General features: G+C 46.8%; 3 protein-coding genes across 4 annotated transcripts in view; 2 read left to right on the forward strand and 1 right to left on the reverse strand.

Moving 5' to 3' along the window:
• The window catches only part of LOC149334891 (uncharacterized), a 42,364-nt gene extending 29,369 nt beyond the window's left edge, over nucleotides 1–12,995 (reverse strand). For both annotated transcript variants that reach the window (XM_089551530.1, XM_089551529.1), the window contains exons 1-6: nucleotides 12,708–12,995; nucleotides 7,341–7,452; nucleotides 5,768–6,117; nucleotides 3,060–3,173; nucleotides 2,794–2,901; nucleotides 1,681–1,770 (exon numbers count right to left, since the gene is read on the reverse strand). In XM_089551530.1, the coding sequence (XP_089407656.1) occupies nucleotides 1,681–1,770; nucleotides 2,794–2,901; nucleotides 3,060–3,173; nucleotides 5,768–6,117; nucleotides 7,341–7,452; nucleotides 12,708–12,776 (843 nt within the window). In that variant the 5' untranslated portion in view covers nucleotides 12,777–12,995. The remainder of the gene's footprint in view (nucleotides 1–1,680; nucleotides 1,771–2,793; nucleotides 2,902–3,059; nucleotides 3,174–5,767; nucleotides 6,118–7,340; nucleotides 7,453–12,707) is intronic.
• Nucleotides 12,996–13,237: 242 nt separating this feature from the next.
• LOC149334892 (thioredoxin-like protein 4B) lies at nucleotides 13,238–16,147 on the forward strand. Its single transcript, XM_089551541.1, has 3 exons — nucleotides 13,238–13,697; nucleotides 13,804–13,958; nucleotides 15,985–16,147. The coding sequence occupies exons 1-3, from the start codon at nucleotides 13,572–13,574 to the stop codon at nucleotides 16,145–16,147; spliced, it is 444 nt and encodes a 147-aa protein (XP_089407667.1). The 5' UTR covers nucleotides 13,238–13,571.
• Nucleotides 16,112–26,110, forward strand: LOC149334893 (mitochondrial disaggregase-like). Its single transcript, XM_089551540.1, has 5 exons — nucleotides 16,112–16,250; nucleotides 16,856–17,231; nucleotides 21,156–21,455; nucleotides 22,734–23,084; nucleotides 25,150–26,110. The coding sequence occupies exons 1-5, from the start codon at nucleotides 16,153–16,155 to the stop codon at nucleotides 25,846–25,848; spliced, it is 1,824 nt and encodes a 607-aa protein (XP_089407666.1). The 5' UTR covers nucleotides 16,112–16,152; the 3' UTR covers nucleotides 25,849–26,110.
• The last annotated feature ends 678 nt before the right edge of the window (nucleotides 26,111–26,788 follow it).

Consider the following 26,788-nt stretch of genomic DNA (forward strand, 5'->3'; position numbering starts at 1 on the left):
CGGGGTCCCGAATTCCCGCCAAAAGGCGCCAATGGCAAAGGCCCTTGGGGAGCCGGGGCGGAGCTGTGGCTAAATGACAGTGATTAGTCACCCAGCCGCCTCTCCACCGCCTGAGGCGGGAGCAAGGGAAAGAGGAGAAACAACGCGGGAGGCCGGCTAGCCGCGCAAAGGCGACGGCAGAAAGCCAGGATTCCCACAATGTTCAGCATCATTCACTTAGAAAGAAGCGATCTGACGATTTAGTGACAGTCAACAGCGCTGGCCAATCATAGCGAGATAAAAGCGATCATGCTGAACACCAGCCCTAAAAGGGATACTAAACCAAAATTTTGGAGCTGCTCTTTTGCATGTAAACAAGAGCTTGACTGCTAAAATTGATAAATATGACAAGCATTTTAGCGAAAAAGGCGGATAACACGCTTTTTTTTGCGATTTATTGCCGTATCGTTGCACCTGGTGGCCGCCTGTGGAAGCTGCGAATAGACGTCATAACACCCGCGCGCCCACCGTTCCCGCAGAAGCACAATTGGCATCGCTACTCGCGGCTTTTACATGTCTGTCGTCTGCTCACGGCGTGCACAGATATGTCAAAATGTTAATCGATGCTGTCTACATACCATAACCGTATTCACGCTTACGTCCACTAAATGCAGCTACTTTTTCCGGACCTTGTGCCATTTCTAGCATTCTCGCTTTTAAAACAGAAGCGCGACGATGTTCAGACTAGTGGCGCCATCTGATGGTTAGGAAGGGAAGCATTGTTGTCAACAAACAGACACCCCTCTTAGCCTAAAGGGGGCAGAATCGTCACTCTAAATAAAAAATAAAGCAAATTTATTACTCGTAAGTTTTCTTATGTGCAACAGGAAATGAAGCGAAAGACTGGTGGCCCCTTTATGGCCAGTGAACGCGCTGAAGAAGCCAGTAACGACGACGCAACCAGTCCGAAGTGAGGTTTCATGCATCGAAGGGCGCCGCCATATTTGTCGCCGCGGGAGGGTGCCATGATATCACGCTTTCCACCTCGCGCCGACCGGGAGGGCTTGGCGCGCGCTCATGAAACATCGAAAATAAAACCATCCGCTGAAAAATATGCGCAGTGACGACTAGATTTCGGTGTAATCACATTCCGAGAATCTATATTCAGCCTTTTTGTTCAATTTTCAGATTTTGCTTCAGTATCCCTTTAAGGTCAGGAGCGCGTTTTTAAAGCAAGGTCACGAGTCTGTAATGCTACTGTGATCGCGTCGTCGAGATTATACTGCAGTAAGTTGCATGGCCGTTTTTGCCCATGTGCCAAGCCACATGGGCAAAAACGGCCATGCAACTTACTGCAGTATAGTCTGCTGCAGCATAATCACAGTAGCATTGCCCTCATTCGTAATAAGCAAGCACTTGTTATATCTGCAGCCGACATAAGTGGGCACAAATGAGTAAAAGTCAAATAGGCTAAAAAAAGTGCACAAAATTTCACTCACTCTGAAGACTCAAAAGGAAAAGAAAAAAGTAGAACCCTCAAGGCTATACACAGCTTAAAAGTAGGCACCACCAGAACAACCAGCTCCACAAAAGCACTGACGGCACAAATGCTGCACAGCAGTGCGGTAAGGCGTGCTTACGCTCGACTCAAGCAGCCATTGCAGCAATGAGGACGCATAACAAAAGGTTATAACACCACACCTGCGTTAGCGTCGGAGGATCTGTACGATGCGGGAGGCTCCACGTTCGGCCGCTGGGCAGTCTACTCTTCAATGGCACACGCCTGGCGTCCTGCACAGTGGCCAGTCATCATAAGCAAACTAAACATGAAAAAGAGCCTAACCTGGAATTTTTTCCACAACAGTAACGAAAGAAAATCCTACCACAGCACTACAGCACTGCTCTCTTTACAGCTAATGCAAACCCATAGCACCGTAAAAATGCAGCATCATTCTCGCGTAATAAACGAAATTTTTTCCAGAAAAGTTGACAATTAGCGGGGGAGGGTCCATTATGCAGGGAAAAAAAGTTTCGACTGATGTTTTTCAGAGAGTCGGAATTTCATGAACGTCTACCCCCTTTAAATAAAAGCGCATAGCCAGCGGCGTTCATGTCGCCTATGTTTAGCATCATTCACTTAGAAAGAAGCGATCTGATGAGTTAGTGATAGTCAACGGCGCTGGCCAATCATAGCGAGATAAAAGCGATCATGCTGAACACCAGCCCTTAAAGTAAGGAGCGCATTTTTAAAGCAAGGTTGCAAGTCTGTAATGCTTATGTTTCAGCGTTACTTGCAGTTCCCAAGTGCCCCACCCCTGAGCAGGAACTGTTGTCAGAAAATATACACACAGTGATGTTACTGGCGCACAGCATCCTGGCATGCTGCCAAGGTCTGCACTGCGAACGGCGTAAACAGATGAACGCACTAAGGAAACCTAAAGCTTAACTCTTTCCCTACTGCAAAAAAAAAAAGGTAGATTTTGCATGCTTTAAAATGAAAACTATTCCTCCAAGAAGTGTTAAGTACAACGACGCAATTGCAATTAAGACCAGCACTCTGGGGACAATTGCTCCACACATATCGTGAACGTGCGCCTCACAAATGTGCGCCTGGAGTTCTTGCCCCCCAACAACACTGCATTGCTCCAGCCCCTAGACCAGGGAATTATCAAAAGTGTTAAAGCAGAATTCCGAAAGCGGCTGGTGCAGCGACTGCTCATCAACATTCGGCTCGGGCGCCTAACTGCAGTTGACGTCCGCCAAGCCAAGTGAAGAGAACATTACACTAAAAGAGAAAGCTACATCCATGCGTACCGACACAGGTGTTGCCATCTTCTCCAAGGCGGCCAGAATTTGGCGGGTAGTGTTGCTAAGGCCGGCTGCGGCTCCTGTGGACTTGGGGTCTCGGGCAACAATGGGTACCTGGAGTGAAACAGGGCAGCCAAGAGCACTTTCAACCCTCCTTACATGTATGGGTAAGCCTATTTTCAATCCCTGCTCCCCCCTTTCCACACACACCAAGTGCCCTTTTTGTATGACTGGCGATGCCAGCAAAAAGCACGAAGGAACCTGCCACGTACCGTAGGGGACTGAGACGTGGCCAGGCTACGTAGCCGGGTTTGGGCAGCCGCTCCACCGTACGTGGTCTGACCAGAGTAGAAAGGGGACTGCAGGGGGCTCTCTTCATGCCACAGCTGTATGCAAAACAAAAGCAACACAAGGACACTCAAGAGCTGGAAGCGAAAATAAGAACAAAATCACCCCACCCAGGTCACCCTTCAGGCTTGCAACACAAGGGCATAAGTCAGAAAGGGCTAGGAAAAGAATGAAAAATAACATTACAGTGAGACAAAAGCCCACAAACTTGTCGATACGAAGGTGAGACTTACTACAGTCATCCCCACTAGATATGACCAGCAAGGCTAATGCACCAGTCAAGCTAAGTGCAATAGAATCTCGATACGAACGTGTTTGATACAAATTTTGGGATAATTTGGAGTCAAAATTCCACGTCTGCAGTGCATTATGTACAATATGCACAATTTTGGATGTTCCAAACACTCTCCCGCACCACTAAGGGTCTTACGAACATGAGAGCTGTCACTGTAGATTTAAGCACTAAACACTGCCCGTACATAAGTCGACACCACGACCGCTAGTCATGCAGTATGCACCGCAATCCGTGAGTGAGCACGGGCACATGACCCACACATCGCTGATGCCCCGATCGCCAGTTGTGCTGTATACACCATCAATAGTGATCTGCGGCCGTGAAGCCGTAAATAAATCCCGTAAGCCGTAAACAGATCTGCACGAACGCATTTCCCACGCTTCTGCACGTGGATTTTGTCCTTTTGGATGATAATGAATTTCGGATAACACGAATTTTTTCATGACCCCATGAGATTCGCATCATCGAGATTCTTTTATACCATGCCCTGCAGCAGTCCTTCAGGAAGCGTCAGCAACCACTCCAATCAGCACAAAAACAGATCAAGAAGCAGAGAATTGGTTTTGTTTGAGTGGGCCAGCTTGAACATTGAGAAATAAGCAAAGAAAGGCAGACACGACACATCGCTGTCCTGTCCTTGCCCACTCGGAATCGCACCAACTAGCCCGGAAACATGGCATTTTCCAGAAGATCAAGCATGCTGAAATCTAATGCCACCATTTGCATGAGTTTTGGGCACATTCTGAGAGATGGTGGCTCGCGCCACGCCCCAACATCAGCAGCTGTCACAACTCAGATGTTCCTGATAGCGGTGTAAGAAGGAAAACATTTACATAAAACAAAAGCTTTCACACCTTGTTCTCAGGCACATCTCCTCTGCACTCAATCGGCAAATGGTTTTCAATACACAATGCTAGTACCAGGAAAACAAGGAAATCCTGTTACCATATTAACTCTAATGTGTACCTGTTTTTCCAAGGTCAGAAAAAAAGAAAAATGCAACTGCTTCGACTGGAACATTCACCAGGTTTTCATTCTTCAATATAAAAATGAATCTTTTCACTTGGAACAAACAAGTCCTCTTGTCGAAACTTTGGTAAACACCCGGAGGTTTTCCTTCCCTTGTTCACATTGTGATTAACCTTAACTGAAACCGCTCTAATGTCACAGAACGTTACGACGTAGAGTGGGACCGTGCGGTGGTCCAGGGACCCAAGGAGGGTCTAAACACACTTGCCATGATAAAGTTTTTCTCTCTCTCTCTCTAATGTCACAATCAAGTAAACCATGCCACCGCATCAACTGCCTTTCTGACAGACACCTGTGCTTACGAACAGAAAATCTAATCCTTTTTCACAAAACTTGTAATCAAGCACCTGCTGGCTTTGAACTCAGACCCCATTAGGGCTTTCTGTCTCACCAGCTGCACCCAGCAATCAAGCACATGCACATGAGTTTCAGGAACACCAAACACATGTGAGGCCACCTGATTACCCCTTGCCTCCGTACAAGATCACGTTATTTTATTAAAATGTTGGATTTCTCAGCTCGTTCCTTTGTGCCACTGCCAGTGCACACTCTGTGCAGGGTTACCTGGCTGCGCCAGTGTGTACTTAGAAAACCTCCACATGGTCGCCTTTTTTTTTTCAGCCAGGGGCCGTAGCGAACTTGGCGTGCCTTCGCAGCCGATGTTTCCATGTTGGCTCAAGTCCAGATCAATGCCATTATTGATAGACACTCCAGATCCCCTTGAGGCCTATCGGTACACACGACTGCTGTAGGCTAGATAGGAGATATCGATAAAACTGATGTGCAAGAAGCACCAAGCCACTATTCTGCGTCGCTGATGACAATAGGGTGCTCCTGGCATAGTTTCATTTTTTCTACTCTATTCAAAAGTGCATGCCATTTCTAGGCAATTTTTGTTTTGTTTTTCCAGAAAAAAAGTGCCCGTTACTAACTAAGTGAATACGGCAAGTCTGCTGCTGCATGCAAGTGCCACCCATGCTGAAATCGACTAACTTTAGCAGAGTCTCACCTCAGAGGTTTACCACCGATTCTACAAAAGGCAGCTGCCACAGTCTTATCTTCAAATGCACTCTAGTGTATATAACAAATTCACTGGCTCATGATAGTGCCTAGACGCTAGGCACTTTCTCGATCATAGGGGAAATATTAAACACGGCAAACAACAACATGCAAAGCCCAGACTGATTGATGTAGTCTACCAGATGAAATGGTGAAGTGACCTACAGGGGAGTTCACTAAAGGAATAATTCCAAACCTTATTTGTGCATTACATTCCAGAGAAGCAAACGAAACAAATGTCAGGGATACCTTTTGCCTCTTGCTGGATGCAGCTGTTGCACTCATCCAACTGCTAGGACTGGGCACAGGAGCCGGTCTTTTGGACAGCTGCTCCAGCGACTGGTCAGATAACCGGTCAGATAACCGCTCCGAAAGTCGCCCCAAAGAGGGCCGTTCCAACGGCCGCTCCAACGGCCTTTCCAACGACCGCTGCAACGGAGTCTCTGGCCGTGGCATCACAGGCACAGAGAAGCTGGGTGGCCCATTGGTTGCCTCATCGTCATCCGGCCCCACAGCGCAGTCCCGCGTGGGCCGCGGTGGCGATGAGGGTGGCGGAGGCTGCGGCGCCAGCGGCACGAACAATGCGGGCTCCTTTTCACCTGCAACGCATCCATGCCACGAACGACCTCAGTGTGAAGTGGAACACTCGGGTAAAACACCATACAAGTGAATGAATGGGGGACAAAGGTCAGGGCTTCACATCTGTCTCCACTGAGAAGCAACTTGAAATTCGAATTTCTCAAAACCACGCGGCACCAAAACTGTGTATGCTTAGCGAAGATTTTGATACAGCAAAGACAAAAATGTACTTTACAAATGCACAAACCTCCGCAACGCTTGGAATCCTACGGCCACTATGAAGCATTTCATTCATTTTGTGTGCACACTGTGCTTAAACCACTGGGTACTGAAAGGTGTGGCCCCTGCATCTGAAATACCGTATTTACTCGCACAATAGGCGCATAATAGGCGTCTGCTAGCAATCGTGTGAATACAGTATTGATCACAGTGCGAAGTTTGGGGTGCGCCTATTATGCGCGGAAATAAAAAAACTGGTTTTTCGCGACCGAACTGGGGGTGCGCCTATTATGCGAGTAAATACGGTAGGCACATAGCCAGGATTTTTTCTGGGGAAGGGCCCAAGGTAAATTCTTGTATCAGGGGGGTGGGGGGGTGCTGAGCAATGCATGCCCAAGAGTATTGGGGGCAGAGGAGATTTGATCTCAACGCCCCCCCATGACCCCTCCTAGATATGTTTCTGCATCTAAGACTCATTCAAGATGCACCGTAAAGGTCATGCAACAAGTTTCATGTTAACACAAGACGCACAGGCCATATGAAACCACACTGCACTTTCTTGCAGTGTGACACTGAGCTAAGTACAAAGTTGCGCTTTAAGCCACCCCAAAATGCTTTAAGAGAGTCCTGAAACAGGTAGAAAGCAAAGGTTAGTAATGCTACAGCAGAACCAGCAACTCGTCTAACCCTGCTGCAACACTGTACTGAAGCCGCATTTCCCCCCTATTTCAGACAGACATGCAATCATGTAACCTCACTGCTAACTCCACGGGCATTTCTCAAGTCAGCACTCTAGATCAGTTCAAGGAGCACAGCCATAAGGTCCCACTGCATCTGAACAAGGACTCCTGAGCACAGCCACAGCTTGGACACTGCGGTGCAGAGGAGGCCAAAAAGCAAAACTTAAAGGCTTTCCCATTGTGAACTGAGCACAGACATCTGCAACAGCGAATGACACCAGCAACCCTTGCCCGTCCTCACTCGATTGGCCCATGCCACCCGAGGATCAAGTGAACTGCCTCACCATTGGTCAGCTCAGGCCTTTCCACGCTGCTCTCGGACTCGCATGAGGACTCACTGAGCCAGGATGGTGTCAGGAACTGCCGCACGGCCGATGTCACCGTCTGCAGGACCGACTGTGGGGAGAAAAAGAGGCAGAGCCCGTAACCAGATGACACTTCCACGGGCATGACAGCCAAAAGAGCAAGAAGATTAACATGCAACAATGAAGTTTGAAACTTCAGCTCCTCACAGCAGTCAGGCAAGACAAGCTGGTGGAGAGCAGCTGCCCAGCCACATGACTTTTTCTCGCGCAACCTAACTGCATCCGTATGGCAAGTGAAAGAGGCCTCAGAAGCAAGAAGTGACCACCAACTCATTCAAATCCATTGGCCACTCACTGGAAAGCAAGGAATAGATGTCACCATTCCAAAAGAAGTGAAAGAATACTTAAATCCGAACTCCTTACGGACGGGTTTAGATGGCCTGGCAGTGCATAATCCTTTAAACCAATACTATACTTTGGGGTTGAGAATTTCGGTTTAAACCAAAAAACACCAATAAATGTGCGCAGAATTCAATTTTCATAATTAGGTTTTAATCGGAAAATGTCAGCATCCTTGACCTGCGCACCCCAGCTTGCTGGCTGTTAAGCATTAGTCAAAAAGAGAAAATAACAAGGTACAGAGAAGCTACGGGCATCATGAGACGGTGTTGCCGTTAGGTTACGTAGCGCAGTTGCTTGTTTTCAGGCACTGCTGCTAGCATGGTGCTGTTTACTACAATCTTGATTGGGTAAGTCTGTTTCCCCACTGCATTCGTAAGTGTTGTGCATATGTGTCATAAAAGGTGTCGCATTTTTGTCTACCGCAATGGTTCAACAGCAGTTCCATCAACACGCAGACTTCATGACGCCCCTTCTTGCTCAACCGAGTGCAACAACCTAGATTTTAGACATAGATATGAATTGCTGTTTTATCTAATGGTTTCAACGCTTAACCCTTTGCGGGACTGCACGACTCATGTTATCCAAAATGCTTCAATTGCTGGCAAATAGCCAACGATGCACTTAAGTACCATATTTTTGTAAGCCGAACTATCAAACAACGCATTTATTGCAATTTTAACTTTCACTAATAAGCTTCTTCAGCGTTCAGTGTGTTTTTACACAACACAATATGCTGGGAAAATTGGTTTTTAACTTCCATAACTACAGCGCTAAAGCCGAGACAGCAGGCGCACACACAAGTCATAACAAAGCGCTGACGGACAACCTAATTCTTATTGGACGGCCAGCAAGCTCATATACTTACTGGCTACCAGCAAGGAAAGAAAGCACAAGAAAACATGCACAGAAGCATCTAATGCCAGCGGAAAAGTGGCACATGTCAAACCTCGCAATCATGATACTTCATTTCCTCATGTTTTGAACAAGGAGAACGATTGTGAGAAAGGTTAAAATAACTTAAACCATAGTTTAATAAAATGCCTAGGCACTGTACGAAAGTTTGATTTGTGCAGAGTTGTAGGCAGTCGTCTCAGTTGGGTCTATGCATTTATTACATGTGCCCAAACTTACTCATTTAATAATGAATAGTGACCACAATTCAGCATTAACATATAGTGCAAAGTTTAATGCTGCAGCGTTAAGGTTCGCGTTCTGCAGGAAATCCAGCAACTTCGACAATTCTCAGCAAAAAATCCTCGAAGAAGCAACCTAGGTCATGAGACTTTGTGAAGTTACCACAACCTGCCCAGCGGCCTATGAGCGAACTATCCACCATGGCAGGCGGCAGTTAAATTAATGATTGGTCGGGATTGGTTGCTCGGCAAGAGCAACCTGGGTAGCACAAGCCCCACCGGTGGCACAGGCTGCCATTGTAGGGCAGTGGTGCATCGCTTAACCACTACAACATTGTGCCAGAAGCAGTATCAGGGGGCGGAATATAAAGTCGAGAACAACCAATTCAGCATTAACCCATTAACGCTACCACGTCATACACTTAAAGGGATCCTCAAATGATTTTGATGGTCATATTCCAGTGCAACAAATCTGTAGAGGTGGCCTTTGTGAGCATTCCAGTCAAATTTAAATGCTCTGTGTGGACCGTATAATATGCAAATAATTTTTTTTTAAAAACAGCTGCTCCCAGCAGCTTGCAACCAATTAGGGCAATGCCTCACTGCGCATCCCCTACCCCAATGATGTCAGTGGGCAGTCTGGCCGAGCTTCTCATTGGGCTTGCCCAGGTGGCATGGGTGGGATGGGGCGCGGAGAGGTGCAGTGCAGACCTATTATCTTTTTTTTTCCTGGCGTGTATCAGTTGAAAGCAGCGAGGAGGAGCATCATTTTTAATCGCCAATATCTTCAATGTTAACGAAGCTAGGTTAAATTTTTTTGTGGTGCAGTGACAAGTGATGGAAAACAGATCGCTTGTGTGCTTCTCCTGATCTCAGTATACAGGGTGTTTCACCTAAGACTTTCTGCAATTTTTAAAAATAAGCTATTTGAATTAGATGCGCGCTTTTTCTGCCATAGCATTGTCAGTGGTGTAGTACATCATAATGTAGCTAAGATGTGCTAACTAGTAGGCTTGTTAACCAATATGTAATAGTTAACTTTTAAACTATTACCGTTGGGCTCCTTAATTATTGAGAGGCATGCAGCCCGCCGTGAGTAATGTCCATATCCGTTTTTAGAATTTCGAGAAATTATCCTCGGCGCTGTGGCCCAACAAATTTCGCCTACATCACGCCAAAATACATGCGGTTTGAAAAGCTTGCAGGCAAAGCAACCTCTCCAGTGCACGTAACTCGTCGAAATAGCCAAAATTTGTTGGGCTACAGCGCCGAGGATAATCGCGTTCTCGAAATTCTAAAAACGGATATGGACATCACTTACGGCAAGCTGCATGCCTCTCAATAATTAAGGAACCCAACGGTAATAGTTTAAAAGTTAACTATTAAATATTGGTTAACAAGCCTGCTAGTTAGCACGTCTTAGTTGAATTGTGATGTACTACACCACTGACAATGCTATGCCAGAAAAAGCGCGCATCTAATTCAAATAGCTTATTTTTAAAAATTGCAGAAAGTCTTAGGTGAAACACCCTGTATACCAGTTCAGGGACCCTTTAAGGCAGAGCTTAGGCGTCCCCTCTAATTTGTTTTTGCAGACACTGCAGAGAATGTTGAGAAACATCAATATTAGTTAGTTTCGTTAATTTCACTTTAGGGTTATTGCTTTTTCAAAACATAAAGCCTGCAAGATTTAAAAATTGGCATGTGACTACTGCTGCATCCTAGCACTCTCAAATGCACTCGGACTGAATGAGCTTGATTATGGAAAACCATGATGAATACACAGTACACTGGTCACAATGATCGATGCAGAATGAGCGCAGCCACTTTCATTTGTCAGTGACTGTAGCAGCAACCACGCCGCCGTTTCACACCGTAGCACAGCTTTCTTGCAGCCCAACATGGCCATGCCTCTCCGTGCGCTTCGCTGCCTCCTATTCAATTGTTTGCGACTCCTTTCGGACTTCCTCGCACTGTAGCTACAATTCAAGCTCGTGTGGCAGACGACATCCAGCAGTGACACAAGGTCGAGATCATGCATATATCATATGGTAATTGTATGCCAACCCAGAGAGAATGCCACATCATTGAAAGTGGCTCAATATATTTACAACTCCTATATATACGAACCAACTTGCTACACCGAAAGTTTGGAATTTATGTGGCATTACTGCACGAACAAACTGGAAGCTCGGATGTTGATGGTGCTTTTGTCACAAGTGCGAATGGGGTCCATGGAGTCTGGCTACCAACTGAAGCGCATTCCAAACCTTTTTTGGCAGTCAAACATTTACCTTATGGGAACCAGTGATACCTTTGTGCTACAGGAAAGGTCTCTCAGACCTCACAAATGCTCAGACAGAGGAGTCAAAATGTCGAGCCACTAACAGCTGCTACTTTGATGCCTGTTTTTGTGATGCTTGCAGTATATGTGAGTAAACTGTTTATTCTGAACAAAAATTTCCATTTTTCATTATGTGCAAGTGCATTGCCAAAGGCGGCGATGGGCAATTTGTAAAACTAATTTACCTTACTATGTTAAAGAAGACCGCAGTATACTACCACGGCCGCTCAATGGAGGCGCACTTGGTGCGCTCTCCATTGAGCGGCCGTGATACTACTATATTATGCACTAAAGCATGTCGGAATTCAGAACGGTGGTATTCAAATGGGATCAGGGCAGTTAGAGGCACCATGCTGCAGCATTGCCACTTTACAGATAGTTCTCCAAGCTCTCCAAAGTGAATACAAGTAAACAACCAAACCAAGTCACACCGAAGCTTGGGTAAATTGTATACAGATCTGTATGAGCGCGACCTTTGTACATTTTGCACACTGAAACTCCAGGCCAGTATGACAGGAACGAAAAATAAGTACTGCGTACAGTTTAAAACTGATATGATTGAAACAGCGCAAGGCCGAAGGCCAAAAAAAGAGAGCAGAGGAAAGGAGGAAAAGGACAACACAGCGCTGTGTTGTCCTTTTCCTCCTTTCCTCTGCTCTCTTTTTTGGCCTTCGGCCTTGCGCTGTTTCAATCATATCATGTAAGTACAACCAACTCGCCCATCAGCTCGTGCTTTCAAGTTTAAAACTGGCCTGGTTCTTATACTAAATACTCATCAGTCGAAGCTCGTTGTGAGCATTTTTTTTAACTCGCCGGATGCCATTATCACTGGCCCGAAACGAACCGAAATGTCAGCGGGGGAGCTGGCGGGGGGGTCCTGCTTTATTTTTTGTTGTTGTTGTTGAGCGCGCTGCGTTCTAGCCTCTACTTATGTAAACCTGTGCATTATGGCAAAATTACAACGGCCGGAAATCGATTGCTCTAGGTTAACCCTCACGCTACTCCAAGGATTAAAATGCAATGACGGTCGAAATACAAAAATCACGAGACTCTTGACGGTCCCAGCAAAGAACGCGCGCTTCACGGCAGCTGGTCTAGGCTTTGACATTTGCATTTCGCCTACTGAGTGAGCAGGGCTATCCAGCCCTCCAGACATGTTACAAAGCCGATGAACGGACATCCGTACGCGCTGTGCTCGCAAAACCGACATCGTTCCTCCAGCATTTTGGAAACGCGGCCACTGACGAGTTCCGAGGACGATTTATTTTTCTTGTTAAGACGCCAGCTCAGGAAAACCACATCGCTGCACGTATACGCATCATCGCTTGAGGATTTGTCCATAACGTTTCAGGCTAAACAACCATTCTGAGAGCATTAAGAGCATACTTAAGATGTTCTGTAGCAAGCGGTAAAAACTAGTCAACGAAACACGCACGCCGGGCTACTGCGCCTTTAGGCTTAACTCACCCTGCGTTTCTGGTAGGGTTTCGCCTGATGCGTCCTCTCATCCCTCAGCCGGGTAGGTCTCCCTGACATGGCGAAGGGCCCTCCTAGTGCGGAGGGGCAAATTTACACAAACTGTCACAGGCCGCAATTTTCATGAATTGCGAAGAGCCGTTTTGATGCTCCCGCGAACCGCTCCATGAAACGCGAACACGCGCAGACTACTTGCACATTCCTGGATGAATGAAGCAAGAACCATTGAGTTTTATATAACCATGGATAGCAAGAACTGAACGAACTCAGAGGCACCGGCTGCGCCGGCTGCTGGGCTACTGCCACCTAGTGGAGTTCAGTGGCTGCTGCATGGCACAAGCGCTACCGAAAATTTTTAACAAATAATGCAATCCCTTTCCTTTAAAAAAGTTGTTTATAAAGTGAATTGTTGTTATGACAATTTTAGGCATAAAACATGTATTTTTATTATATTCTTGAACTCGTTTTTGTGCTTAAAATAAATGCCTTGTTTTGACTCGTGTACTGAGTGTCTGAATGCTATCCACTCGAAGCCACAACACAGCCGATTTCAGCGATTTCGCTTTCGCGTGTGTTCGTGCACCAGCGCCTCCGTACGTGTCATTTTAAAGCATTTTACGCTCGTTATTGCATAAGGCATTTAATCTGCGGCTGTTTTCACGCGTGCCTGTAGTCTGTTTAGTGATACCTGAGATAAAAACGCTTGCCTGTTGTCAGCCCAGAGAAAACTCCGCCGTAAAGATCCGTGATCAGCGGCCCAGTGAAACTTTGAACGGAGCACCACAAACCGGCTGTCGTATTTTGAGGTTGTAAATCATCGCAGAAAGCTGATTGATATATGAACATCAATCGTCAATGAGTATCGGGCTTAGGAAACTGACTACGAAGAAAGAGGTCGATCAAGCCATTAAGGGAACCATAGATAAAGTGCTCGTGCTGAGGTTCGGCGAAGAAGCTGACTGCCTGCGCATCGATGACATAGTAAGTTGAGCATGTGCCGGCTTTTACGGCGATAGCTCCCGTATCGTTGTTGCTGTGACTTCACTGAGCACGTTGGCTGACGCAATGCCACGTGCTGTCTTCGCAGCTGAGCAAGGCGGCGCCCCTGCTGTCTCGGATGGCAGAGGTGTACGCCGTGGAACCTCACTCTGTGCCGGTGTACACAAGTTATCTGGACGTAACAATCACTCCGGCTACGGTGTTCTTCTTCAACGGTCAGCACATCAAGGTAGAGAGCGACAGGTAAACTTCGATGGTGAATCGCAGCGCTGCAGTGGAAAGCACTCATTTGGGTAAAGCTTGCGTTGCGCCCGTAATTTTGCGGAAACTGCCGAAGATTGTGCATTTACGGGTCATTTGTCCGGGGCTCATGCCGTTAACATTTAGCGTCGTAGTCGGAGGCAAGTGAATAACAGTGCGTGTGCTGAAATAAATATGCATGTATGAACATTACTGTGTGCGAGGCTGGTGAGCCGTTGAATACAGTATACAGACCAAGTGATGCAATATCATCTGGGTCCTTGACCCAAAGGCTAGTTGTGGATCCATTTTATGTATTTGTAGAATTCGTAGAATAAATCCATTGAGCGAATTCAGGAACTGCTGGCCATAGAGTGTGCAAATGAAGTTACGCTGTTCCAGCTGTTGCCAGTTGTGTATTCAGGAATATGGCAGTATTTGGTTGCATCTTGTTCTAGGGTCAAATGAAGCTGTGTTTTTTCTTTCGACCACATTTCATGAGGAAGCTTCACCTTTTGGCACCTTCTCTTGCCACAGTTTTTGGAAGTTGCCAAAAAACTGGACTATATTAGTGACGTGCACGTTTCAGTTTAGTACTCGTGTAAGCATAGGCATGACCTGTGCAACCAGAGAGAGCAAAGTGCCACAGAACTACCTAGCATGGCTTGTGTTTACTCAAATTATTGCATCCCATTTTATATAAACCCTGTTGACACATTATGCATTTGAGTAAACCTTGAATGCTAGATGTTTGACGTCGAGAATAAGTGTGGTGTTACGAGTCACCAGTAAGAACAGGCACACTTTCTCTCTGAACGTTAGCTGTGCTTCAGGTAACTATGTACAGCCTGAACTCTTTGGCAGTACTGGTTGCAATACTCCAGGTAGGGCCCATGTACTGATATCCAGCAGTGGGAATGAGCCAAGAATGTAGCCTGGGGGCCAGTTGGTCAGTCATAATATTGAAACGAAGAATGTAGCTTTAAACAACGTGTAGAAAAGACAAGAGTAGCACCCAACCTGGCTTCGCCTTTTTAGCGTGTTGTTTTAAAATTGCATTCTTTGTTCCCATACTAAGAGTGAGCCAAAACTTGGGGGTTAGCTGACCATCATGCTTCATGTGGTATTGAGACGAACTGATTAGCGCTGCTCAAGACGTGAACAAATTATAGAAATAAAAGTTGTAGGAGAAATTAAATTGTTTAAGGCCCAGCTCATAGATGGCACCACCTTCTGGTAAACTACATGAACTGGCCTCTTATGTAGGTGGGTTTCCAAGTGGAGCTTTGCAACTCATGCTATCAAAAATCTCAGTGTACAGCATTATGGCCAACAGCAGATTCTCGCTGAGCACAGTGGTTGTTTGTGAAATGTTTCAAGAAGTTAGGGTAGTATGTGCTTCACACTTACTGTCACCCATCCGTGTCCCTGAATGTACCATTCATGTCTACCTGGCGTTAGGATGGCTTTGCTTTTTTTCTGCCTTGTTTATTACACTTAGTAATGCTTTTGCATGCTTCCCGCAGCTTTGTTCTGTCTGCAGACTGCACAAGCCAGCATACAGGCAAGGGGCATTGTTGAGAAATCCAGCTTAATGTCTCTTGAGTCAGTTTCATGGTAATTTTTATAGTGGGGAAAACAAATGTAGCATTTTCATCTTGCGACCTGCTGAAGTGGCTCAGTGGCTTTGCCATTCAGGTGCTGACCCCAAGACCATAGGACTGAATCTTGGCTGTGGTGGCCACATTTCCAGAGAGAGGAAATACAAAAGCACCTGTGTGCTTGCTGTGCGATGTCAGTGCGTGTTAAAGTACGAGTTTGGAACCCTCCACTACAGCATCTGTCATAGCCCATGTGTCACTTCAGAGGCATTAAAACCGACATACCACAACATTTTCATCTTTCCTTCATGAAAAGAATACAGTGCCAGTTTATCATGTTTTTTGTTTCTTTAGGGTACTTCTTTTTGGCTTGTTATGCCAACTTCCTGTGAATTGCACTTACGTAGCCTGTTTTCTGCTTTCAGAAGTGCGGACCACACCAAGTTTGTCGGCTGCTTCCGGACCAAGCAAGACGTGATCGACCTGGTGGAAGTGGTGTACCGGGGTGCCATGCGGGGCAAGCTGGTCGTCACATGCCCCATTGAGCCTGCCCACATGCCCCAGTATGACCTGCTTTACATGGGCATCTGATCACCATGTGGACCGTGCTGATGCTTCGAGCAATCACTCGCGAGCTGCGAGCAGCTCGCCGGCTGCACTGGCTGAGGGCTGGTGCAGGGACCCTGCAGTTAAGGTAGCTCTTGAACACCTTGTTGCACTCTTTCTAATGACAGTTCTTGCAGGTGCCTCTAAATGCCTCGGAAAAAGATATGCTTGTTGGTACTGGTGAAGTGGCGATATCAACTCTAATATTAACTCTAATAGTGATCAACACTGGACACTCAGACGGGAGGCTGAACGGGATTGAGTATTGATCAAACGGGACTGAATGGAAATTGAACGGGATCTAATACCAACAGGGGTATGTTGATATTTTATTGCAGATTTCAGGCAGATTTGTCAATATTGATCAGAAGTACTTTATGTCAACATTATCCCAGCCTGGTCAATGTTCTTGCTCTGATTGGTTTATGGTTTGGTTTATGGGGTTTAACGTCCCAAAGCAACAAAGGCTATGATACGGCTGCAGATAATTTTGACCGCCTGGAGTTCTTCAGCATGCACTGACGTCACACAGTATCTGGGCTTCCAGTATTTTGCCTCCTCTGAAATATGACTGCCGTGGCTGGGATCGAATCTGCGTCTTTCTAATCAGCAGCCGAGCTCCATAACCACTGAGCCACCGCAGCAGCTGTTCTTGCTTTGAAAAAATTCGCATATCTCTGTTGATGTTTCCAGAGGCAGCTGGCTACAGCAGCAGCGGCATCGATTGCCGCTGTTATGGCAGCGCAGGCCACTGGGGCTAGCTGTGGTCCCTCTGGGTCTGGGCGGCTATCTGATGGCAAACAAGGCAAGCGGCAGTGCTCAGGAGGAGAAGCTGTTTCGTGCGGCCAAGCTGGGCAATGCTGACGAGCTTCGACGCCTCTTGGCCGACAAAAGTATGGATCCAAATTGCCGCCATGCACTGGGTTGGACGCCACTGCACGTTGCAGCCATCAGCGGCCATCGTGACTGTGTCCTGGCCCTTCTCGAAGCTGGTGCTGACATCGACGCTGGTGATGAATTCAGCAATGTTTACCAGATGGCACGTGAGAAACAGCTTCATTCCCTCGAGGTAAGTACGCTGACTTTATCTTAACAGTTCCTGTGCTGTTTGCACTAGTGATCAGGCTCAGATGAACTGGTACATGAATGTAAATATGAACATGCAGGCAGGAGGGCATGGCAGTATCGTCATATGCATGGGTCCTAGCATTGTTTTGTAATTTTCTTGTTATTATGTAGCTGTAAATCGTGTTGGATTGGACCTTTGTAGGGGTGTGTGAACATACTTTTTCAAACTGAATCGAATACAAATAGTGTAGTTTTGCTGAATACTGAATTGAATACAAATTGAATACTAATTGATACAAATCGAATAGTGAGAGAACCGAATCGAGTATGAATACAATATTTTGACGAATATTCGCTATTTGCGCAAATATTCAATGAGCAATCGCGAGAAACAGCGAAGTGCAGCTTTCACAGTTATAGCTGTATCTGTTAGATGCAGCACTGCTCTCCATTTAGGCGGTTGCAAAACGAAGTCAATGTAATAACTTTATTAATATCATGTTATGCTCATAGGAAAAGTACCTATTGCTGTTGATAACGGAAGATAATAAACTAGCACCACAGTTCAGTGCATGAGATGGGTGAGAGCTTACATATGAGGCATGGCCTCCGAGGTCAGGCATAAAGGCTTGGTTTTCTAAACCTGCCTGGGCTCTACCGCATCAGCCAATCTCCGAGGCTGTGTATCAGGACTACAAACACTGCCACATGAATGGACTGTAAGGTGATGATGAACCCTCCATCCTGCGCAAACCGATCATGGCAGCATGATAACTTAGCCTGTATGGTCTCTGTTTTTGGAATAGTCATAGAAGGAAAATATGGCAGGCCTTATTTGAACTTCGCACCAATTATTTGAAAACTTGGGGGCATATTCAATTTGTTTCTAATATAATTTTCGACATACACTATGTGATTCGTTCAAATACAAGGATATTCGATTCGGTATTAGAAATTTCCGTATACAGTATATGCACACCTCTAATCTTTGGGGCCACGCTGCAGTTCTCTGTCACCTGCTCCGCAGAGCGCGAAATGCATCAGTAAGCTTGTTTTTATTAGGAATGTCCTGGGTGCTCACCCTTTGTGAGGAATATCTGACCAGTATTGCATTAGTGCAGCAGAATACAAGACTGCCAAATGGCGCCTGCAGTGAATGGCAAAGAAAAGAAAATGCTTTCTTGCACAACCAGAATGTATCATAACTTGCCCGCTAAAACGTTGGCTTTTAAGTGAGATTTGTTAAGTTTTCGTTGTCCGTAAGAGACCACTACGATAAAAACCCACATATCATAAGGACCCACATATAATACGAGATCTAGTTCGTCATCATCATCAGCCTGACTATGCCTACTGCAGGGCTAAGGCCTCTCCCATGTCTCTCCAATTAACCCTGTCCTTTGCCAGCTGCGGCTACTGTATTCCCGCAAACTTCTTAATCTCATCCACCCACCTAACTTCCTGCCGCCGCCTGCTAAGCTTGCCTTCTCTTCGAATCCACTTCGTTACCTTTAAGGACTGGCAGTTATCTTGCCTTCATATTACATGCCCTGCCTAAGCCTATTTCTTCCTCTTCATTACGACTAGGACATTATTAACCTTCGTTTGTTCCCTCACCTACTCTGCCCGCTTCCAGTCTCTTAACGTTACACCTATCATTTTTCTTTCCATAGCTTTCTGCGTGGTCCTTAACTTAAGCTGAATCCTTTTTGTTAGCCTCCACTTTTCTGCCCCATAGGTGAGTGCCTATAGGATACAGCTGTTGGGTATTTTTCTCTTGGGGGATATTAGTAAACTGCCATTCATGATCTTAGAGAACCTGCCATACGCGCTCCATCCCATTCTTATCCTTCTAGTTATCTCCCTCTCATGATTCGGATCTGCGGTCACTACCTGCCCTAAATACACGTATTCCCTTACCACTTCCAGCACCTCGCTACCAATTCTGAACAGGTGTTCATTTGCAAGACTGTTGAATATTACTTTGGTTTTCTGCATGTTAACTTTTCACCCCACCGTTCTGCTCTGCCTAACTCATTGATCATGCTTTGCAGTTCATGTCCTGAGTGACTTACCAAGGCAATGTCATCAATGAATCACAGATTACTTACGTATTCTCCATTAATTCTTATCCTCAAATGTTCCGAATCCACGCCTCGGAATACCATCTGTAAACAGGCGGTGAATAGCATTGGCGAGATCGTGTCTCCCTGCCTGACACCCTTCCTTATTTGAATTTTATTGCTATGGAGGACTATGGTAGCTGTGCAGTTGTTATAGATATCTTCCAGTCTTTTCACATAAGACTCAGGGGATAGCAAACATGAAAAAAAACTTTCATCTGCATGTAATGCAAGTGAAGAAAGCTCACTGAGAGCATTTATTTTCGCTGCATTTCATGCTTGACTCGGTGATCCGATCAGCACTTGCAAGGCATACACACCGTGCCCTCCATGTGCTTGCGTTCAGCGCCGCCTTGTGCCAGGCATCGGAAAAGGCCATGCATTCCATGTTCCAGGGGCTTGCTCGTTTTCCATCTCATGTCCAGCGCGCTTGATCACAGAATTTCATGCCGGGAAGAAAACAGCAGTTCACACTCACCCCGACACTCGCGGCAACCATGTGGTCGTCTGATCATTGTAAACCAGTGCGACGCACCCGGCGCGTACGCAAGACGGCAGCGTTGGTGCCAGTATGTGGTAGTACAAATCTGGACACCGGACGCTGCGTTTGCGTCTCGCACTGCACATATGCGCAGATTGGCTCTGACATACACGCGTGCACATAGTGGTACGGCATGTGCGCCCAGGAAGTGTCCTCAGAGTCGTGCCTTTTTGTGGTCGTTGGTTACTAGCTACTAGTACAACTTTCCTTTTAAAAGCATTCAAGTACTGTCTTCGCAGTCGCAACGTCACGCAAGGAGCGATTGTCTTGCTTCAGATAGCGTGTGCATCACGAGGTCAACATGGCGAAAGGAGTTGAAATCTAAACTTTCAGAACAGTGAAGACGCATTCAGGCCTGCTCTGGCTGGAAGCCAAAGCAGGCCTGAATAATGACGAGACCAAAAATTGTTTGGAAGACTAGACGAAATTGAACAAAATTGAAGACTGAAAATTGTTTGGGTCCGCACATAATATGAGGCGGCAATTTGACATGCTAAAATCTGGAAAAAACCTCGTATTATACATGGGTTTTTACGATATATCCTAATTTCTGTCTTAAGGCGTATTCACAGTGCCCAGCTGTATATGTTGCATCACCAGCTTTGATCAATTCGCTGTGCTTGGGGAGTCCCAAACGAGTTGCAAGCAGCTGCAATGAGTCAAGCAAAACTGCTCACATGCAACATAGTAGTATGCATGTGTCTTTACTCCTTAGTTAAGCACCATCCACTTTTTGGCTTGATGACAAGATCCACTGATGACAACACAAGGCATTGTGTTAAGTTTAATATATAAACTAAATCATGCCTGTGTAGGGACTTGTATACTTAAGGAATTAAACTCCTGCAGTGCAGCAGCACAGCCCATGAGGTTGCAAAAATGAACTTTTGCAATATTGCTTGAATTGTTGTACGTCTATGCCAGTAAGATAACTCCATTCATGATTTTAAATTCACAACGGGACCTATTTTGCCTTCATACTACTTGTACCTGCATTTTCCTAGGCCCTTCTATCATGTCTGTGCGATGCTCAGAGAGTCCTGACGACTTTATAACCAGGAACCACTGCTTGGGAGCAAGTGCACGTGCATTCTTGCTGGAAAGTGGCAACTGAGATTTAGTGGCGGGTGCTCTGTCCCGTTCTTTTTCCTGAGTGTGTAACCCCGTCATGTTCCTTACTTTCAACATTGCTACAACATGAAAGCCCTCCTGTGCACACCTCTTGGATGCAAGTCGTCCCTGTCTGCGTCTGTTGTCGTAGGTGCTGGTGGTACGTGAGGACGAGTTCAGCAACCGGCTGAGCAACCGAGCATCGTTCCGCGGTTGCACGGCACTGCACTATGCTGTACTTACGGACGACACGCAACTGGTACAGATCCTGTTGGAGAAGGACGCAGACCCGACGCTGGCCAATGACCAGAACCACCGTCCAGCCGACTACAGCCGCAACCCGGCAATGCGCAAGTTGCTCCAGGAGTACACCGACCGGCACACCAAGAGACGCAAGCAAAAGGAGGCTGAGGAACGGCGACGCTTTCCCCTTGAGCAGCGCGTCAAACAGGTTGCTTCATTTAGTCGAAATAGGGCTGAAGATGGGCTAGTTGGCTTATGTTGGTTATGTTCACGCTGTGTGTATCTTTTCATTTATTTGAGAGAGAGAAAGGAAGGAATTTTAATGAGGGAAAGGTGAAGAGGTCGGCCGGTGGTAACATGGCCCTGGCCTGCTACTCCACACAGGGGAAAGGGAAGGGGAGGAAAAGGAAAGTGCGAATGAAGGCTGATGATGGCATAATACAATGAATTCACGGGTGATGTCTACACACACACACACCACACTGGCTGGCACTCGCATCGCGGTTAGTAGACGCACATAAAACTCATAAAACTGGTGTCTGCAACACAAACACCGACACATGTCATTAACCATGTAGGTTGTGCACAGGCAGTTACAGACGAGTATCCAGGCCTGTTTCACACAAAAAGTTGAGCAGGGCCTTTATCACACGCCACCAATCAGAACGTCTCGTCCTGGCGCCCAGAAGAGTTTCCTCAGAGAGAGGGCAAGAGTCCAGTTGTTTCACGGTCGCCTCCAATGTTCTTCTTGCAGCAGTATAGTTTGGGCACTCGCAAAGAAGGCGTCCAATAGTCTCTGGAGTGTGGCACTGTGCGCAATTTGGGTTACTTTCGATGCCGATCTTGTGAAGATAGTGTTTGGTGTAGGCAACGCCAAGCCGTAGCCAGTGGAGAACCAGCCTGGCAACTATGCAGTTATAGTAAAGCAGAGGGACACTGAGGACAACTCCATCCAATTATTATTCGTAAAAATTGTTTTGCGGCTCTTCTTGCCTACCTTGATGTTTGTCTGATAGAAGAAGATGCATTTATTGTGAAGAAAATTGAATTTTCTCACCACTCTATTCAAACTTGTTGTGACGTTAAGACCGGGAAGGACTCTGTGACTGCTGTTTGCAAGTGGATGCCATTCTAGTCTAGCATCTTGGGTACCCTTGTGTTTTCACTTGATCCTTCTATAAGTTGCGCATTTTTTAAGGGAGCAGTGCCGGGCTCTAATCAGTAAGCTGCATCACAGCAACACACCAAAATAATTTTCGCCAACACTTTCATCATTGCTTCACTAGTACCACTGGCCAAGATCACTTGCTGAATTTTACAGTTCTTACTTTCCATACATAGGCGTTTACCAAATAAAGGTGAATGAATTCTTCCACTGAAGTTTTTCGGACTTATGTTATGTGCTGTTCCACTGAGCCAGAAGCTGCTGTGTTGCATTGAAAATCTATGCCAGCTTGGTGCAGTTCTCCCAATTTGTTCCGCACAGGTTATCGTAGGCCAGGAAGGTGCAATCGCTCTGGTTGCGGCCACTATCCGACGCAAGGAGCTGGGCTGGTTCGACGATGAGCACCCGCTTGTCTTCCTCTTTCTCGGCTCATCGGGCATCGGCAAAACAGAGCTGGCCAAGCAGATGGCCGAGTATCTACACGGGGGCAGCACTGGCCGCTCTTCCTCTGCGGTTAAGGGCTTCATCCGACTGGACATGTCTGAGTACCAGGAGAAGCATGAAGTGGCCAAGCTCATCGGCTCGCCACCGGGCTACGTCGGCCACGATGATGGCGGGCAGCTTACGCAGCGTTTGCGCGAATGCCCCAACGCTGTGGTGCTGCTAGATGAGGTATTAACACTCTGCTGTGTTGTGTGTTGATGATGCCAGAAGCTAACACGGTGTGCAAGCTGCACGAAAAAATATTTCCCACACGGCATGGGGGGGGGGGTACGTGCGAAGTCCCCCCCCCCCCACCATCACACTGTGGGATGGGAATCATTATCCGGTACTCTTCACAACTGGATTGTCTCACTCGTGTGGCCGTCCGTGATGCTATGCGACCACCATTTTGTTATGTGCCATGATTGCTTGCATCGGTGCACCACACAATTGATGTCGCATGAATGTGCTCTATACGAAAGGTTGCAGAGTAATTTATGAACAAAAATTCCTAAAATTACTTCCCTGTGGCTCATCTTCATGGGAGGGCGAGGCGGCCTTAAAGGTGCACTGAAGAGGAATCTGGACTTGTCCTTTTGCCGCGGGAACTCTATCTACACGTTCCGAGCTTTCTTAGAAACATCGATTTATTGCCCTGTGTGGCCTATTTCCCTAATTAAATCGAATTAACGTCTGGCTCCCGCCTTTTTTTTTAAATTCTCCCTCGTACGGTGGGCGGAGTCGACCAACGCGTGGAGTGCCCTTCACCCAGTCCCGTGGTGGCTTGCCACTCTGCCATCGGCGGAGTAATATGTAGTAGCAAATAGTCCGCGCGTATTTTTATTTCTTCGGGCTTATTTTGCGGCTATATTATCTGCCAATGAAACTATTTATTCATGGAAACCTAAAAAACAAAATAAAGTGAAAGCAAAGCCTCCACGGGACTCGGTGAAAGGCGCTCCACGCGTTGGTCGACTCCGCCCACCGTACGAGGGAGAATTAAAAAAAAAAGGCGGGAGCCGGACGTTAATTCGGTTTAATTGGGGAAATCAGCCACACAGAGCAGTAAGTCACTGTTTCTAAGAATGCTAGGAACGTGTAGGTCAAGTTCCCGCGGCAAAAAGACCAGTTCAGAATCCTCTTCAGTGCACCTTTAAGCCTTAGCATAGTATGGGATTTGCTGCTAGTATTACCATGCGAAAGTTTAGCATGCTCTTTCCTTTTCGAAAGATCCCAGCTAAATATTCTCTGATAAGACTGATACAAATATATGTGCGTATTCCCACCGTCAACACATCAGCAATGCGCTAGAGGCCCCATCGTAAAAGCGGCACTTCTAGTACCTGAGAAGCATGGCAAGTCATGTCTCCCACACACCGGTGACCATTTTAGTCAGCATTTAAACCAGTCATCATTGAAAAGAGCGTCGGATACCCATATGCAGGAAAGAGATGAAAACACCTTTGGCAAAGCTTTCCGTGCACCTGAAGTGGTTTGCTTCCATTTGCATGCGACATTGGCGGTACTGTGTACGTTGAGAGTACCTGCTAAACTTAAAGAACGAAATGAATGTCTCATGGGTTCTGTCATGCTTTTCTTGGGATGAAGCAGTAAATTCGCACTCGAAGTGCAAGCACCATCTCCTTTGACAAGTTTGTCACTGCTCCGCTGCCGCTGCTATGTGTGATATGCAGTTAGTGCTTCCTTTGGTTGACTTATACGACATTCCAACTTTACTTTTTTTTTTCCTGGTCCCGAAGTTGGGTGCCAACCTATACGATGCATCAAGCTACATGCAAGTAAATACTGTATAATGTGCCTTTGTCTCTGCATAATATTCTATTACAGTGCACTCCCTTTAGGGCAAACTTGAAGGGACCAGCCAATTTGTTAGTCTTATCAGAAATTCGTCTTAACAGAAGTGCCCCCAAAAGAAGATATATGAGCATGCTAGATGTGTCCAGATATGTGTTTCATGAAAACAGTGCATAAAATGGCCCTGCACTGAGAGGACATTTGCAAATAGAACATTTATTTATTTATTCAAATTTATTCATTTATTTATTTATTGTACTGTGCATGAAGTGAGCTCACCTCTCATCCAAAAACTCGCCTTTCATTCAAATAAATGCAGTTCGCAGAGGTTATTAGGTGTTTTTTTTTTTCACTTTTATGCTTTATCATTGAGTTCATCACTATGGCAGGGCCTGCTTTTGTGAGTGCAAAAGCGCACTATCCCTTATTTTTTTTCCAGGTGGACAAAGCGCACCCCGACGTCCTGACAGTGCTTTTGCAGCTGTTCGACGAGGGTCGGCTCACAGATGGCAAGGGCAAGACAGTGGTCTGCAAGGATGCCATCTTTGTCATGACCTCCAACTTGGCCAGCGAAGAGATCGCCCAGCATGCCACGGACCTTCGGCGCGACGCCGAGCTGCTCGCCCTGCAGCGCCAGAGCCTCCAGCCGAGCACAGAGGAGGTCAGCATCCGGAGCGAGTTCAAGGAGCGTGTGGTGCGGCCCATCCTCAAGCGCCACTTCCGGCGTGACGAGTTCCTGGGGCGCATAAACGAGATCGTCTACTTCCTGCCCTTCTCGCGCAAGGAGCTGACAGTGCTGGTGACTCGGGAGCTCGAAGGGTGGACGCGCCGGGCCAAGGACAAGCACGGCATCGACCTCACCTGGGAGCGACGGGTGGTGGAGCTCCTGGCCGATGGTTACAACGTCCACTACGGCGCACGTTCAGTCAAGCATGAGGTGGAGAGGCAGATTGTGAACAGGCTGGCTGAGGCGCATGAGAAGCAGCTGCTGGACTCAGGCTGTGCGGTTCATCTGGTAGTCGAAGACAGTGACGAGGGGGGACCACCCAGGATTGCCTTGTTAGTGCGACCCAAGTCTCACCGAACTATGGAGCTGGACCTGCCGCTGAGCAACACTGCCCCTCTTGGTGGCAGCTGAATCGTGTCTATCGGGATGCTGTGCAGCCATGCTAAGGGACTTGAAAATTTGCATGCTGGAGATTGCTGCAGTTTGCAGTGGTTAATTGTTTGTTCTTTTTTTTTTTGCTAAATCCTATGAGTAGTTCTATTAGTGAATTTGTCTGCAACATGTATTGAGCTCTTGAGTAGCGCAAGCTGCGACACAGGGCTGAGCAGTGCTAAATTTTTTTATACATTTTGTTGGCCACTGGCAAGCACATTAAAGGGCATTATGTCTCTCATGTACTGCTGTAACACCTTAAGGCATGGGCCGCCGCGGTGGCTCAGTGGCTATGGTGCTCGGCTGCTGGCCCGAAAGACGCGGGTTAGATCCCGGCCGCGGCAGCTGAATTTCTTTGGAGGAGAAATTTGAGGCCCGTGTACTATGCGATGTCAGTGCACGTTAAAGAACCCCAGGTGGTCGAAATTTCCGGAGCCCTCCACTACGCCGTCTCTCATAGCCTCAGTCGCTTTGGGACATTAAACCCCATAAACCAACCAACCTTAAGGCATGGCAGCGTTGCTGCTGGTCATCATCATCATCAGCTTGACTACGCCCACTTGAGGCCAAAGGCCTCTGCCATGTCTCTCCAATTAACTCTGGCCTTTGCCAGTTGCGGCCACTGTATCCCCGCATACTTCTTAATCTCATCTGCCCACCTAACTTTCCGCCGCCCCCTGCTTTCCACTGCCCTGTGGATTCCCAGAGAAGGCAAACGCCTTCTCTGGGAATCCACTCCGTTACCCTTAAGGACCAGCGGTTATCTTGCCTTCGCATTACATGCCCTGCCCCAATCCCACCTCCTCCTCTTGATTTCGACTAGGATGTCATTAACCCGCGTTTGTTCCCTCACCCACTCCACCCGCTTCCGATCTCTTAACCTTACACCTACCATTTTTCTTTGCTGAACCCACTTCCT

The sequence above is a fragment of the Amblyomma mixtum genome, chromosome 7 (assembly GCF_055824585.1).
Source record: "Amblyomma mixtum isolate Tamu chromosome 7, ASM5582458v1, whole genome shotgun sequence".
Lineage (NCBI taxonomy): Eukaryota > Metazoa > Arthropoda > Arachnida > Ixodida > Ixodidae > Amblyomma > Amblyomma mixtum.